The 14,271-nt window shown below is 32.2% G+C and overlaps 1 protein-coding gene across 7 annotated transcripts; it reads left to right on the plus strand.

The window, feature by feature from the left end:
* Window positions 1–9,265: 9,265 nt before the first annotated feature.
* On the plus strand, window positions 9,266–13,888 carry LOC107796113 (putative protein phosphatase 2C 3). 7 transcript variants are annotated; one of them, XM_016618845.2, is made up of 10 exons: window positions 9,266–9,329; window positions 9,604–9,675; window positions 10,118–10,519; window positions 10,890–11,061; window positions 11,171–11,324; window positions 11,407–11,470; window positions 11,563–11,670; window positions 11,759–11,884; window positions 12,245–12,477; window positions 13,454–13,888. In XM_016618845.2, the coding sequence occupies exons 3-10, from the start codon at window positions 10,307–10,309 to the stop codon at window positions 13,671–13,673; spliced, it is 1,290 nt and encodes a 429-aa protein (XP_016474331.1). In that variant the 5' UTR covers window positions 9,266–9,329; window positions 9,604–9,675; window positions 10,118–10,306; the 3' UTR covers window positions 13,674–13,888. The 7 variants fall into 7 exon arrangements, with proteins under 7 accessions (XP_016474331.1, XP_075096735.1, XP_016474327.1 ...); XM_075240634.1 differs by having other exon boundaries at window positions 9,280–9,329; window positions 9,905–10,519; XM_016618841.2 differs by lacking the exon at window positions 9,266–9,329 and having other exon boundaries at window positions 9,360–9,675; window positions 9,783–10,519.
* The last annotated feature ends 383 nt before the right edge of the window (window positions 13,889–14,271 follow it).

Genomic DNA, 14,271 nt, shown 5'->3' on the forward strand with positions numbered 1-14,271 from the left:
ATACTCTTACTTTAAATCCGACTTCGAAAACCATCCCTAAAGGTTCTTCTACGAGCACACATCATCAGATTCTATATAGCTTGATTTTGCTATAAAAAAAAGTTTCTTTAATGATTGTGATTAATGCTGTTAATTTTTTACTGATTAATCACTTAATTATCAATGTAAACCACAATTAAGATATAGTTGATGAAGCTGAATAATTTCCTTTTAGGTCATTATTTTGGCTGACAATTGTATAGAACATTAACCTGCCATTTTGATTAATCATTTAATTATCAATGTGCACCACAGTGTTAGGGGGAATTTGGTCTTTGCTAAATAATATAACATTGATAAAATTTATATATTATTAAATCAATATGCATAAACAACTCTTATTGACATGTCAATTTTAAATGTTTTAATAGAAAGTTGAAAAGGTAAAAGAAATTAAAAGCATATTGCAAAATAAAATATAAAGAGAAAAATATAAAAAAGAGTCTCAATGGGGCAGGGTAAAATTTTGACAAAAGGCTAAACAGGGCAAGGCAGGGTCAAAATTTTAGCGGGTCAAGGCTTGCCCTGCCCCACCCACAGTGGCGGATGCACGTAGGGAGTTGTGGGTGCTTAAGCACCCATTAACTTTGATCATATTAATAAATTTATATAGGTAACCTTACAAATATTTAGATAAATATTGAGCGAGCACCCATAAGTAAATTCATTTTTCCTTTTTTTTTTGAAGTTTTTATCGGCGAGCACCCATAACTTTAAAATCCTGGATCCGCCACTGCCCACCCACCTGCCCCGCCCCATTTACATTCCTATTTTTCCGGTATTGCTACCTATTTTACATCTTTCTTTTCGAAACTTACGAGATGCTACTTTTCGAGGGAGTCTGATTCTTCAATAAATAAAAAAACACTATGTGCGAGGTTTGAATCTTAATCATTCAGATCTCAAATATTAAGTGCGTTTATTTTTAAAGTCTGAATCTTAATTATTCAGATCTTAATCATTAAGTATTTTTTTTTTACTTCACAGTCACTTATTGGGTCTGAATAGGTTTATATGATTAAGATCTATTTCATTAAGATGCTATCACATATTCATTATTAGTTGTCGTCACCGCCTACAATTATCAATTACCACCATGTCACCACCACCTCTACCATCACCATGCCACCATCATCTTCAATCATAGCCGCCACTATTATCGACCATCGCCACCCACTATCCCCACCACTCCGACCACCATAATCATTCTCATCTACAATCAACACTCATCACCTCAACTACCACAACTGACCACCCCATCACCATCAACAATCACAGCCGGCATTGTCCATCATTATAACCTACCACCACCAACCAACCACCTTCATCAGTCACAATTGCTACCACCATCCACCATTATTAACTATCACCACCCACCACCACCATCCTCAATCATAATCGCCACCACTACCAATCACTACTAGCTACTAGCATGAACCACCATCATCAACCAAAACTACCATCAACCACCACCTCTAGTCGGCATTCACCCGTTAGCCATCACCACCAACAACTATTGTACTTTTAAAAAACTATATATTTTATTGATAGAATTTTAGATTAATTAGTATTTCATTTGAATTTTATGTTTATATTCAAATAAAGATAAATTTTATACATTCAGATGTTAAAAATCAAACAGTCTTAATTATTGTTGTTCAGATCTTAACATACATCTTAAAATATTCAGATGTTTATTAGATTACAGATGTGTATTAGATTCAGATGTCTTAATCTTAATGCACATCTTGATATTCAGATGTGTATTCAGATTTAGACGTCTTAATCATATGATATTATAAGCAAAAAGCCTCAAAGATAAAGTTAAATTACTAAATTACTCATTAAAAGTTAAGCGACTAATTTACCCTTCAATTAAACAATTACTTTTATATTTTTTAGTACTAAAAAGTAAATTTACCTTTCAATTAATTGTAATATTATATTAAAATAAAATAAGATAAATAAATCCATACATGGTCGGCTGCAATTCTCACTTATTACGCCCTATTCAAGGTGTTGGAATTCCTTTCCTATTCCAATACTTACTGCAACCTTTAGAATGCCTACTTAATATTTTGGAGTTAACTTTCAACAATAATTACAAACTTTAAACTAATATTATTGGGGAAGTTGAAGTAACTCTATACAATTTACATCAACCATTTTTCATCATTTATTTATTTGTTAAGTTAAATCATGTTCAAATATAAAAAATGGAGAACTAAGTCAATTAAGCAATTGTTCCTCCTATCAAGCCATTATCATTTTAACAAAAATAGTTCTTCAAATTTGGCATATCTTTTCATCATCTGAAAAACACAAAACCAAAATATAAGAGCCAAATCAGGTAAATTTATTTCTTTTTCAGATACTTTTATTAGTGTTTTGCTAATTCTATAGTTTATTAAGATATTTTACCTTGTCATGCTTCTGTGTAAAAATTCCTAAATAATTCAAATAATAAAAGATTTTTTTGTGAAATCCATGAAACATTCACCATAAAAAAAATTATTTTGTTTGTGATGCCGTTTCTATCAGTTCTTTAAACCTTACTAACTATATTAGTTACAAAATATCCTTCATTTTCTGTTTCATTCCCTTTCCTCTTTTGCTTTTTTATTTTTCATTTTATGATATGATAGCAATATTTTTATTTTGTTACTTTTTGAGATGTATGGATACATCATCTTCGATTGCATTTTTCATGTTCCTTTAGCACAATTTCTAAATGATCGCGTGATAAATTATCATTTAAGGTAATTTTTCTGGTGCCTTAACATACATGCAAGAACTTACATTTCATTAGTTTTTAGTAAAACTTTACATATAGTATTGCATCCAGAAATCTTTATCTAATTATATAGTAATCTGAAGTAATATAATTATTTCTTATTCTAATAATACGTTAATTAATTAAATGTTTATTATGCATTCTAGATTACTGTTGTGGTTCTTTATTTAAAACCTTCATTTTTTTCTTTCATTTTTACGATCATCTTTATGAATTCTTAGACAGATGAAAGCCAAATAAGTCAGCTCACCGAGTAGATAACGAATTTATCAAGACTCATTTACTCTTTCATAGCGAATTTCAATAACATAATTTCAATCCCATCTTTAACAAAATGTTTATGGAATTGAATATTCACTCTTTCTTATTTTCTTTCTTGAACTTTTTTTTTTTCTTTCAGAAGAAAAATATTTTAACCTTTTATTAATCATATGATTATTAATTTTTTTGTTTTATAGTCATTTTTATAATTCACCTTAGACAAAAGTTTGAAATACAGATCAATTTTGAGAGAATTCCAACAAATAATATACCGAGTATTCATAATATTTTATGATTGACAGTGCTCTTCCTCAGAACTGAACTAATTAAAGTTTTTTTTTTTTTTTTTGTAGATCAAATTAGTTGAATAGGTTCACCACTGATGAACTTGAACTTATATTCTTCCTTTTTAAAATTCGGTATTATTAATTTGAGCTTTTTTTTTTTTTTTAAAGATTAAATCGGTCGAATAGGTTAACCAACAATCAATCAATTTGAGCTTATATTATTCCTTTTAAAATTTCATGTCACGTCCTTTTGGAATGATGGTAAGCAACCCCCACTTCCAACCGAGAGATTGTGAGTTCGAGTCTTCCCAAGAGCAAGGTGGGAAGTTCTTGGAGGGAAGGATGCCGGGGGTCTATTTGGAAACAGTCTCTCTACCCTAGGGTAGGGGTAAAGTCTGCGTACACACCAAGTGGGATTATACTGGGTTGTTGTTGTTGTCCTTTTAAATTTTATAATTTGTTTTCCTATTCAAAGAAGCCACTAATATGCTGCATGTTTTTTCTTGGGAGGACCAATTTACAAATATAAATACCTTTTGGTGCTATAAATCCACAAACTTTACCATTATTGCTAGTGGGCTGGACCATTTATTTGCTTATCTTGGTATGTGGAACAAATGGGCCCAGACATGTAGGGCCCAAATACATACCTTTAACAGCCTGTTCAGAGTTATTGGAATCAACAGGGTGCAGAAGTGGATAATTTCTAGGATTTATTGTTATGGGAAAAAAATAATAAGTTTTTAATAAATCCAAGAAAAATTTCCTTCCTAAAAACTTTTTTCTTCTTATTTTCTATGAGGTTGGAAGATACTTGTAAGAAAAAGGGAGTATATTGGCATGACGAGAGCCGAATTCTTGTACAGTCAAACCTCTTTATAACAGTCTCGTTTGTTTCAATATTTTTTGGCAACTATAATAAAGTGTTGTTATAGAGGATATATATTACAATATAATATAAAAATCAATTTCGAGATTTTATATAGGAAATATTATAGAAATGTCCGACTGTATTTATATTTTATAATAAGAATAAGATAACTACTCTTATATCAGTGAGCTGTCATTTAATTCTTCATTCCTATATGATCGAAGAGTATATTATTCTTATCTTGACATCTTTGAAAAGTTGCCCCCGCTCTTGTTAAGTGGTTAGGACATCGTCTTTCTATCCCGCTTTCACTTAGTGTTCATTAATAAGTGATCGCTCGCTATCTAGCTAAAAAATGGTCCAGAAGCTCTCTCTCTCTCTCTCTCAACAAGCAAGACAAGATCACCACTTCATTCAGTACTAAACTTCCTTTACTTTGAAACGATCAATAAAATACAACATAGAAGATCAGTAAATAAAATACATGAGGCCTTTGCAAGATTATTTTCTTCTATTTAAGTTGTAAGTAGATACTGACGATCATCCCCGGACGAATAATATCATACTAACATCATACACCACTGACGATCATCCCCGAACGAATAATATCATACTAACGTCATACACCACTAAATTATGGACCCTAGTTTATGTGTATAGAAACTAGGTAGAGGTCTATTTTGATATATAAATGTTTCAATGTACTGAAGCACTTGATACCACACTATCACCTAGTTGATTCACAGTATCAATGGTCTATAGGCAAAGTCATCTCAAGTCATTTTCATAATACTGTAATACTCTTTGTCACAATCAAACCTTATTGTTATTTTTCCAACTGAAATCCACTCACCTGTTTTTCATTAATGCATTGAAGTAAATGCTTGTTACATCAAATCATGTTTGGGTCTTGACATCTTAGGATTCTTGTTCAATTTCTAAGTACTTACATAATTTCGGATAGGTTATTTATTACTTGAGACCATTAGTCCATTGGAGTGAGGTTTTGCATTATTTTCTGAAAAGCATTGATATCTATTTTGGATTTGTTTGCTTTGTTGGTCATATATGACATTTGATAGGAGGACGTGGAAGTCGAGAATTAGAGTGTTCTTTTTTTTTCATACTAGTAGTGTTAGTACATATTATCGTACGTCTTATTCTTAGATTCTATTACTACTTGTTGTTTCTTTTATTTCGGTCATCTTATTATCTAACTGTTGTTATTGCTTCTTTTTCATGGCTTCTACACTACTATATTTTTTCTCATTACTATTGTGCTTATGTTTTTCTTGAGCCGAGAATCTATTAGAAACAACATCTCTATCTTCACAAAGCGGGGGTAAAGTCTGCGTACACACTACCCTCCCAGATCCCACTATGTGGGATTGCACTAGTAGGTATGTTATTGTTGTTGTTATTTGTTTTCTCATTCAGTATCAAGTACCCGTTTTAAGGTCCGACTAATCTGAATCCGTACTCATAAGTGTCTCAATATCAACGTACTACAAATTCACCAATACGTTTTTTTTTTGTGTGTATTTGCATTTGCGATTCATTAAAATTTGTAGTTCAGCTTCAAGAACTCCTATGTCATGTCATCATGTGACCAGAATAAAATATAAAAAACATTACTTTTTGAAGAAAAACAGAGAGGAAAGAATCATTTAAAATAACTCTATCAAGATTCTTTTCACAAGAGAAATTGCTTAATCAAAATGGTTTTCCTCTATAAAGTTCAGTTAACGTAAAACAAGGCTTAGTGAAAACTTTAATCTTCTCCCTAATGAAAACTTTTATCTTCTCACGTGACACTAATATATTTTCATATTTTCAGACAAAAAATAATAATTGTTAGATAACTATAATTCGTTAGTTTCTTAGCATTTTTTTCATCAATTAAATATTTTCACCGCTTAAACGTCAAAAACTAGTAAAGATCAACACCCTAATCGGTTATTTGAGTAAGTTATTTTAACATCGACCGAAATCAATCGGTTATTTCAGTTAGTCATTTTAAAAAACCGACCGGCTTCTGTCAGTAATTTTATATTTTTAACAAAACAACCGACTTTGATTGGTTATTTTCGTGCGAAAATACAATTAAAGAGTACAAATAAAAGAAAAGAAAATCTTAAACAAAAATGTATTAATGGTCTAGTAGTAGAATAGTATCCTGCCATAGTATAGACTCTGGCTCGATTCGGTCGGTTTTTTCGATAGATTTTTTCTTTTTGGGTCGTTTGTGAAATTTAATTGACTGACCAAAATCGGTCGAAAATTGCAATCGACTTCGGTCGTTATTTATTACCAACCAGTCTAATTTCGACGGATTAAAGTCGATCGGAAATTGGTCATTTTTTTTAGTTTTTCCACCGATTTCGATCAATATTTCTGACAATTTTAGGCAGTTTTTCAGTAGTGAATCCTTTCACCAATTCCAACTTAAGCTGTAAATGATGAATTATGTCAAAAACTCAACCCAAAAAAAAGAGAGGGAACAATTGGTTAGAATCTTCTGCATACTTTAGTTTTCTCGTTTGGTACTAAAGTATCTCCTTTAATTTGCTTATTTTCGAAGCACGAAATATATTTATCACAAATATATTTAGTTTTGTCGGGTGTTTACATCAATTTAATAAATATATGATACATATTTATTACAAATATATTTATTACTAAATCATATAGTTATTTAATATTATAATTTTAAATTTATCACTTAATCCTAATAAATTAGTATAATTTTGTGTAAACACTCTATATGAATAAATTTTTACAATAATTATTCCTATATTGAAAGATTCCCCTTGAAGAAAATAGAGTATACTTAAAAAGTATTCACATATCATTGCTCAATGATTCTTACCATGAGTAGCAAATAATAGGTTTCAACTTTCAATTTGATATCTTAATTGGAAACCATAATTATTGCATTAGTTTTGTGAAATAAATTCTATATATGGCTCATTATTTGATGCTGAAATTTCAACTCATGCTTTATTGAAATATTTTGAGAAACTTTTGTTTTTATTGGATGCCCACTGCTTTAAATCATATTCCTTAGAATTTAATTAACCTAAGAATCTTTTAACATTCCCTTGGTCCCATTGAATTCATTTTTTAATATCTTACCAGTTTAATTTATTAAGGCAAACTACAACCCATTATTACAAATTTACAATTATGAGGAATTTTCATTACTTTCTTTTTTTGCTCCATTTCCAGAATAAAGTTCTAACTTAAAAAAGTAAATGAGCTAATAAATACGCTTAAATGAAGTTTTGAAAATTAATTTGTAAATTATATTATGCTAGAGCTAGACTGATTTAAAAAAAATGGTACATACTTATTCTGATATAAGTGAACATGCGTCATTTTTAATTGTTTACTACTGAAAGAGCTAAAGGCAACTTTTGTGTGTAACACATCTTTTGATTAGTAATATATATTTATATATTTTTTTTAAAATAGTTTCTGAAAAGTAAGTAATTTTTTGGCATTTGGTAACCAGATATTTTCCAAGGAAATTATTTTGTACTAAAAGAGGAAAATAGTTTGGTTCACTTTTGGGTGGAAGTTAATTTTCTTCACAATTATCTCAACTTTTAATTTCTTAATCGCAACAAGATAGGATACATAATCGAAGCACGATTCAATTTAATAGCATTAATAAATATTTTTTATTTCAAAAAATTAATTTCACTCGTCAAACAAACACATGAAACTATATTTAAAGATGAGTACTTTTTTCATAAAATATTTTTCTAAAAATACCAAGCGCACTAATAAAAATATCAATATTTCATTATGTTCTCCTCAAGTTATTGCTTTTTCAAAATAAAAAAATAAATAAAAATTGGATTGTACTAAGGGAAGCACATGGCAAAAGGTGTCTGATGTTTGATATCACATGCCTTTACCAATAGTCTAGCTAGTATCCTATGGCATTAATATTTGATCTTTTGCATCTTCTAAGAAAAAAAACATGACTTTAATACTTATTATTCAATTCAACAAAGATTAATGACTTGCTAATTAAGTTATTTCAATTTTGTTATTAGCATGATGTTGTTAACGCTTCTTTCCTCATGTTCTTCGCTATCGTATTTCCTTTAAACTGCTAGTTTTTGTCCTTCTTGAGCTGATGGTATATCCGAAACAACATCTCTACCTGCACAAGGTAAGAGTAAGGTTAACGTATATACTATCCTCACTAAACTCCGCTTATGGGATTATATTAGGTATATTATAATTTTAAAAAACGGCTCTTGTTGATATTAGTTGCTACAAGTTACAAAAATTAAGGAGAAACAATTCTATAATTTTATCCAAATAAGTTTATTCCATTTCTACTCAAAAAGATAGTAGTGTAATTTGGTGTAAACACCTAATCTTTTTATATTAGTGATGTAAACTATCCAATGTTGGTGAGAGCGAGTCGTGAAATAAATTGTAAGAACTCTTGGAGCTAGATCCAGAATTAACAAAAATATAAACTTATTTAGAAAAGATAAATGACTATCCCAAAGCATTTAAAAGAAAAATCCCGCATTTAACACATTTTAAAATAATTTAAGAGTTTTAAAAATAAGCAAATGTCTATTGATATATCTTTCTCCCCAATCCTTATAAGTCATAAGTAACATTTAAATGGTTAAAAAAAGAAAAAAGATCATTATCATTAAACAAGGAAAAAAAAAAGGACAAAAGATGAAATATCTTTTTTTTTTTTTTGTCAAATCCCTATAAGTAATATTTAATGGGAAAAAAGATAATTATAAAAAAAAAAATACACAAAGATAAAGCTTAGCTGTACCAGAAAGTCGGTAAAAACAGAAAGCACAAAAGTAGTTCAAAGTCTATCAAAGTCAGCTCTTTCACTTTCCATCTTCTTTCTTCAAACAAACTAACAGGTCAGCTTTCTGTTTTTATTTTTTAATTTACATTTTTATGTAATTTCCTTTTTAATTACACTATAAAAAAAAACAATATCTATGTTTATTTTGTTGTTGTAATTATGAAGTTGGCTGTTGTTTTCTTTCTTGCTGACCTGTTATTATATACCTTACACTAAGTAAAATACTAAAATTCATATCATTTGTTTATTTATGTGGGATTTACGTGTATATTATTATTATGTCTCTCTCGTTCAAGAATGTTTGTTTATTTGCCCATTTATTTTGAGTGAAAAAAATAAATTTTTAAGTAATGGGTATTTGATGATTGGTTCATTACAGTTCATATCTTGTCAGCAACCCGCGTTTCTGTTTCCGTGTTGATTTTGTTCCCTTTTTATTAGTTTTTTTAAATAAATTTGTTAACTTGGAATTAAATTCTTGGTTCTGCAGTCACTATCAGATCTGCATTTTGGCTTTGTTTGTGGGGGAAAACATAGTACTTAAAAAGCCTTGTTTAATGAGGTAATATTCTTACGTTATTTTAGCAAAAGTCAAGTGATGGAATGAATTTTTGAGGAGATTCTTGAATATTCATGTTCTTTATGTGTTTGTTCTTGTGTTTTTTGTAGTGTGTGATTGGATTTGGAGATAAAGTTTGAAACTTTGAGAGAATTCTTATTTTGGAATTAAATTGTTAGGAGATTCTTGAAGTTTCATGTTGTTTTATGTGTTCATTGTTGTGTTTTTGTAGTGTGTGATTGGATTTGGAGATAAAGTTTGAAACTTTATGAGAGCTCTTATTTGGGAATATTGAGGTTGTCAGGGAGTAAATGTTGATTTGGTTGAACAAAGGCGGATTCAGGATTTGAACTTTTTGGGATAAGTCCGGGAATTCTATTTGATTTACTGGGTTCGAAATCTCTTATCTGTACCTTTTGAGTAAAAAAATTTGACACATATGCAGGGTCTGAGCTAAAGCTACTGGTTCAGATGAACTCATGTGTCGCATACTAGATCCGCCCGACGTTGAATAGTCTGATAAGGAGAACGCGAGAAGTTCATATTCTCTAGATTCGACTATAAGCAAAGGATTAGTCGTCAAGTTGTGGAGAAATTAGTGGGGTTTAGCTTGGATTAATTGGTAGGAGGAGAAATGGGGTCAAGAGAAGAGAGGCATAGGTTAAATCATGATCTTGTGCCATTAGCAGCACTGATTAGCAGAGAACTGAGGAATGAAAAAATGGAGAAGCCAACTGTTAGATATGGATGTGCAGCTCAGTCCAAGAAAGGTGAGGATTATTTTCTGATGAAAACAGATTGCCAGAGAGTTCAAGGCAATCCTTCTTCCTCCTTCTCCGTGTTTGCGGTATGTATTTCTCCATTTTTTCAGTAAATTTCCATCTTCCTCCTTGAAAGGGAGCCTTGGCATAACTGGTAAAGTTGTTGTCATGTGACCAAGAGGTCACGAGTTCGAGCCGTGGAAATAGCCTCTTGCAGAAATGCAGGGTAAGGCTGCGTACAGTAGACCCTTGTTGTCCGGCCCTCCCCGGGATCCCGCACATAGCGGGAGCTTAGTGCACCGGGTTACCCTTTCTCCAAATTAGCTGGAGTCCACATATGAATCTTTTGTATCAATTTTGCTCTATTCAGGTTCATTTCGTCGCGATATTTCTCCATTTCTCCATCTTACTATAAAGATAAAATTGTTCATCAGATTGTACTTTCTCTTTTTTTAGATCTTTGATGGACATAATGGGACTGCAGCCGCAGTCTTCTCTAAGGATCATTTACTAAATCATGTTTTGAGTGCCATTCCTCATGGACTAGGGAGGGATGAGTGGCTACACGCTTTGCCTCGTGCACTAGTTGCAGGTTTTGTGAAAACTGATAAGGAGTTCCAGAGGAAAGGCATGAAATTTGTGTTTTCGGCATCTCTTTCTTATAGTTAATTGTCTCAACTCTTAAGTCCATGCTTCAGTAGTGCTAATTCTATATATGCCTTCATTTGTCACTGCAGGGCAAACATCTGGAACCACAGCTACATTTGTGATTCTAGATGGATGGACTGTGACAGTTGCGTGTGTTGGAGATTCGCGTTGCATTTTGGATACTCAGGGTGGTGCTGTTTCAGAATTAACTGTAGACCATAGGCTTGAAGAAAATGCGGAGGAGTAAGTCTCTATCTCTATCTAAATCTTCCTTTCTGGTTAACCGTTGATATGAAAATGTTCATCGTCTCTTGATTATTCGCAGAAGGGAGCGTGTCACAGCAAGTGGTGGTGAAGTAGGAAGACTTAGTATATTTGCTGGTACTGAGGTGAGTTGTAAAATTTGTGTCTGATCGAGCATAGGAAAATCGTTCTGGCATCATATTACTGGTGTAAAACAAGCTTTTGCTAATATCTGCAGGTTGGTCCACTTCGTTGTTGGCCAGGAGGTTTATGTCTTTCAAGATCAATCGGAGATATGGATGTAGGGGAATTCATTGTTCCAATACCATATGTCAAACAAGTAAAAGTAATAACTCTCGTCTTTCTTACACTCTTGTATTCGTTTCAGTTCTATGTCTGTTGTCTTAGGCCTTAACTTTTTCAATATTTTGAAGCTATCAACTGCAGGTGGAAGGCTAATCATTGCATCTGATGGAATTTGGGACGCCTTATCGTCAGACATGGCTGCAAAATCTTGTCGCGGCTTGCCTGCTGAGCTTGCTGCTAGGCAAGTTGTGAAGGTAGTGGTGTTCACACGAATTCCTTGCATGCATAATTATCTCTCCGTCCCGATTTATGTGGTAGTTTTTGACTCGACACCGAATTTAAGAAAGAAAGACTTTTGAAACTTGTAGTCTATAACAAGCCATAGATATTTGTGTGACTGTAAATCATTTCATTAAAGGTAAAGTATAAATTTAAAGTTAAATTGTTGCCAAATAAGGATGTATGACATTATTTTTTTAGGACGGACTAAAATGGAAAGTATGACACATAAATTGGGACAAGGGGAGTAAGTATTTTGGATGACAGATTTTAAGGGATTTAAGCTTTTTGATTGAGAAATAGTTAAATTTATGGTCAATTTGCTGATTGTTTAGGAAGCTTTGAGGACGCGTGGGCTGAAGGATGACACGACGTGCATAGTAGTTGACATAATTCCTCCCGATAGCACTATACGGCCTGCAACTCCGCCCAAGAAATATAACAAACTCCAATCCCTTTTCTTCAGAAGAAAGTCACAGAAATCTACTGCTAAACTATCGAAAAAGCTGTCAGCTATAGGCATTGTAGAGGAATTGTTTGAAGAAGGCTCAGCAATGCTTGCTGAAAGGTTAGAATTCTCCAAAACTTTGAAACCTTAAATTAATAGTTTGATATTTCATGAAGCTTTTTTTATTTCTGTTGAAGTTGGATGGAGTAATTAGACAAGATTGGTTGATAAGTATAAGATACCAAGATGCTTATTCACATATAGCCTTTTCACGCTGATATCATTTAAGTAGCTTGGTATTATATTTTGACTTGAGTAGATTCTACACTGTTGTGGTTGGTGGGTATATGATGATATATCACTATATACTAGTCAACAACAACAACAAACCCAGTTTGATCCCAACATGTGGAGTCTGGGAAATCACTATATACTGGTCAGATTCTTCAAAATCATTCAGTTTTTAGAAATGCAACATGTTGTAGCCTATGTTGTCCGGAATCTGAAAAATGTTTTTGCATGCGTGTCGGATACTCCAAAAGTAGTGCAGTTTTATAGGATACTATACGAGTGCGGTATCATTTTGGAGAGTCCGCGCAACATAGGTTGTAGTTTTGTCACATGTGTAATGGTACGAGTCAATTGACAAAGAGATCATCATATATGGATTTTAGTTAACAACAAGAGTTGTTTGGGAATCAATGCATTAAGAGTGCACTAAGGGGTTGTTTGGTACAATGGTGGGATATCCCCTGGCGTGGGATATCTCATGGGATTAGTTATTCCACGTTCTATATGAGATAACTAATCCTACCATTTTGGTGTAAAAGTTTCCCCGAATTAGCTAATACCTCAAACAAAACATAGGATAAAGTTAATATCAAACTTTATTGCGTGATTATTATCCTTATCCTTATCCCATGTACCAAACGATCCCTAATCAGGACTAACATTCCAGAATGTAAAAAAAAAGGAACAAGGCTGGTTATTATTAGACTTGGAATTCAGTACTCTTGAATTTATGTTCTCATTTTTTTCCATGACTTATATCTCCAAGAAGAGAACTTTGATCATTTTATTTTTATGTGGACTGCAGATTAGGGAATGAAGATTCAAATGGTCCATCAATGTCCGGTTTCTTCATCTGTGCTGTTTGCCAAGTTGATCTTGCTGCAAGCGAAGGCATATCAGTACATGCAGGTTCAATTTTCTCGACGAGCTCAAAGCCTTGGCAAGGTCCGTTCCTATGTGCTGACTGTCGTGATAAGAAGGACGCCATGGAAGGAAAACGACCAAGTGGAGTCAAAGTCGCTTAACTCGTGCATCATTGCCAAGTGTGTCAACAATTTTGTTATAATTCTTTCTGATTTATGCTTCATATCTTAGTTCAGATGATTTATTGAACGTTGGCATCAGAGTATACTATATGTCAGCCAATAATGTAAATAGGTTCTATCACAAGAACTACTTATTTTGTACTTAAGATAGTAAATGAAAATGAGCTTGGAATCTCAGTTGGTACTGAAGCAAATTTAGTCTCTGAGTCAATTGTTGCCTCTGCATTTTATTTCTTTTTATGGAAGAGAAGAGACAATTGCTCATCCAATATTACAAGCTCAATAAATATACTACAAGTTGTAATATGTCATATCAGACAAAGAAAATACTACCAGAAAGGGAAATAACATCATTTCACAGTGTTTTGAATTTGTATCTTCATTAGTCTAGCTTTCTGAGAACATTTCCATATCTACTAAAAACCTTGACCTCGAATAAGCAGCCTAAAATTGACTGGAAAATAATAATCACAAAAAAGAATTCCACAGGAAAATCAAGTCGATAACTACTCCTTCATCCCAGTTAGCTTGTCTTGTTTGCGAAGAAGGAATATCTTAAAATGAAGTCGTCCCAGAA

Source organism: Nicotiana tabacum, chromosome 20 (assembly GCF_000715075.1).
Source record: "Nicotiana tabacum cultivar K326 chromosome 20, ASM71507v2, whole genome shotgun sequence".
Lineage (NCBI taxonomy): Eukaryota > Viridiplantae > Streptophyta > Magnoliopsida > Solanales > Solanaceae > Nicotiana > Nicotiana tabacum.

What these genes read in the sequence shown, in the direction of transcription:
- LOC107796113 (XM_016618845.2), top strand. Translation starts at nt 10,307, where the DNA reads ATGGGGTCAAGAGAAGAGAGGCATAGGTTAAATCATGATCTTGTGCCA. An exon ending in CCTCCTTCTCCGTGTTTGCG is followed by an intron (nt 10,520 to 10,889) that starts GTATGTATTTCT and finishes CTCTTTTTTTAG; the next exon opens with ATCTTTGATGGACATAATGG. An exon ending in CATATGTCAAACAAGTAAAA is followed by an intron (nt 11,671 to 11,758) that starts GTAATAACTCTC and finishes AATATTTTGAAG; the next exon opens with CTATCAACTGCAGGTGGAAG.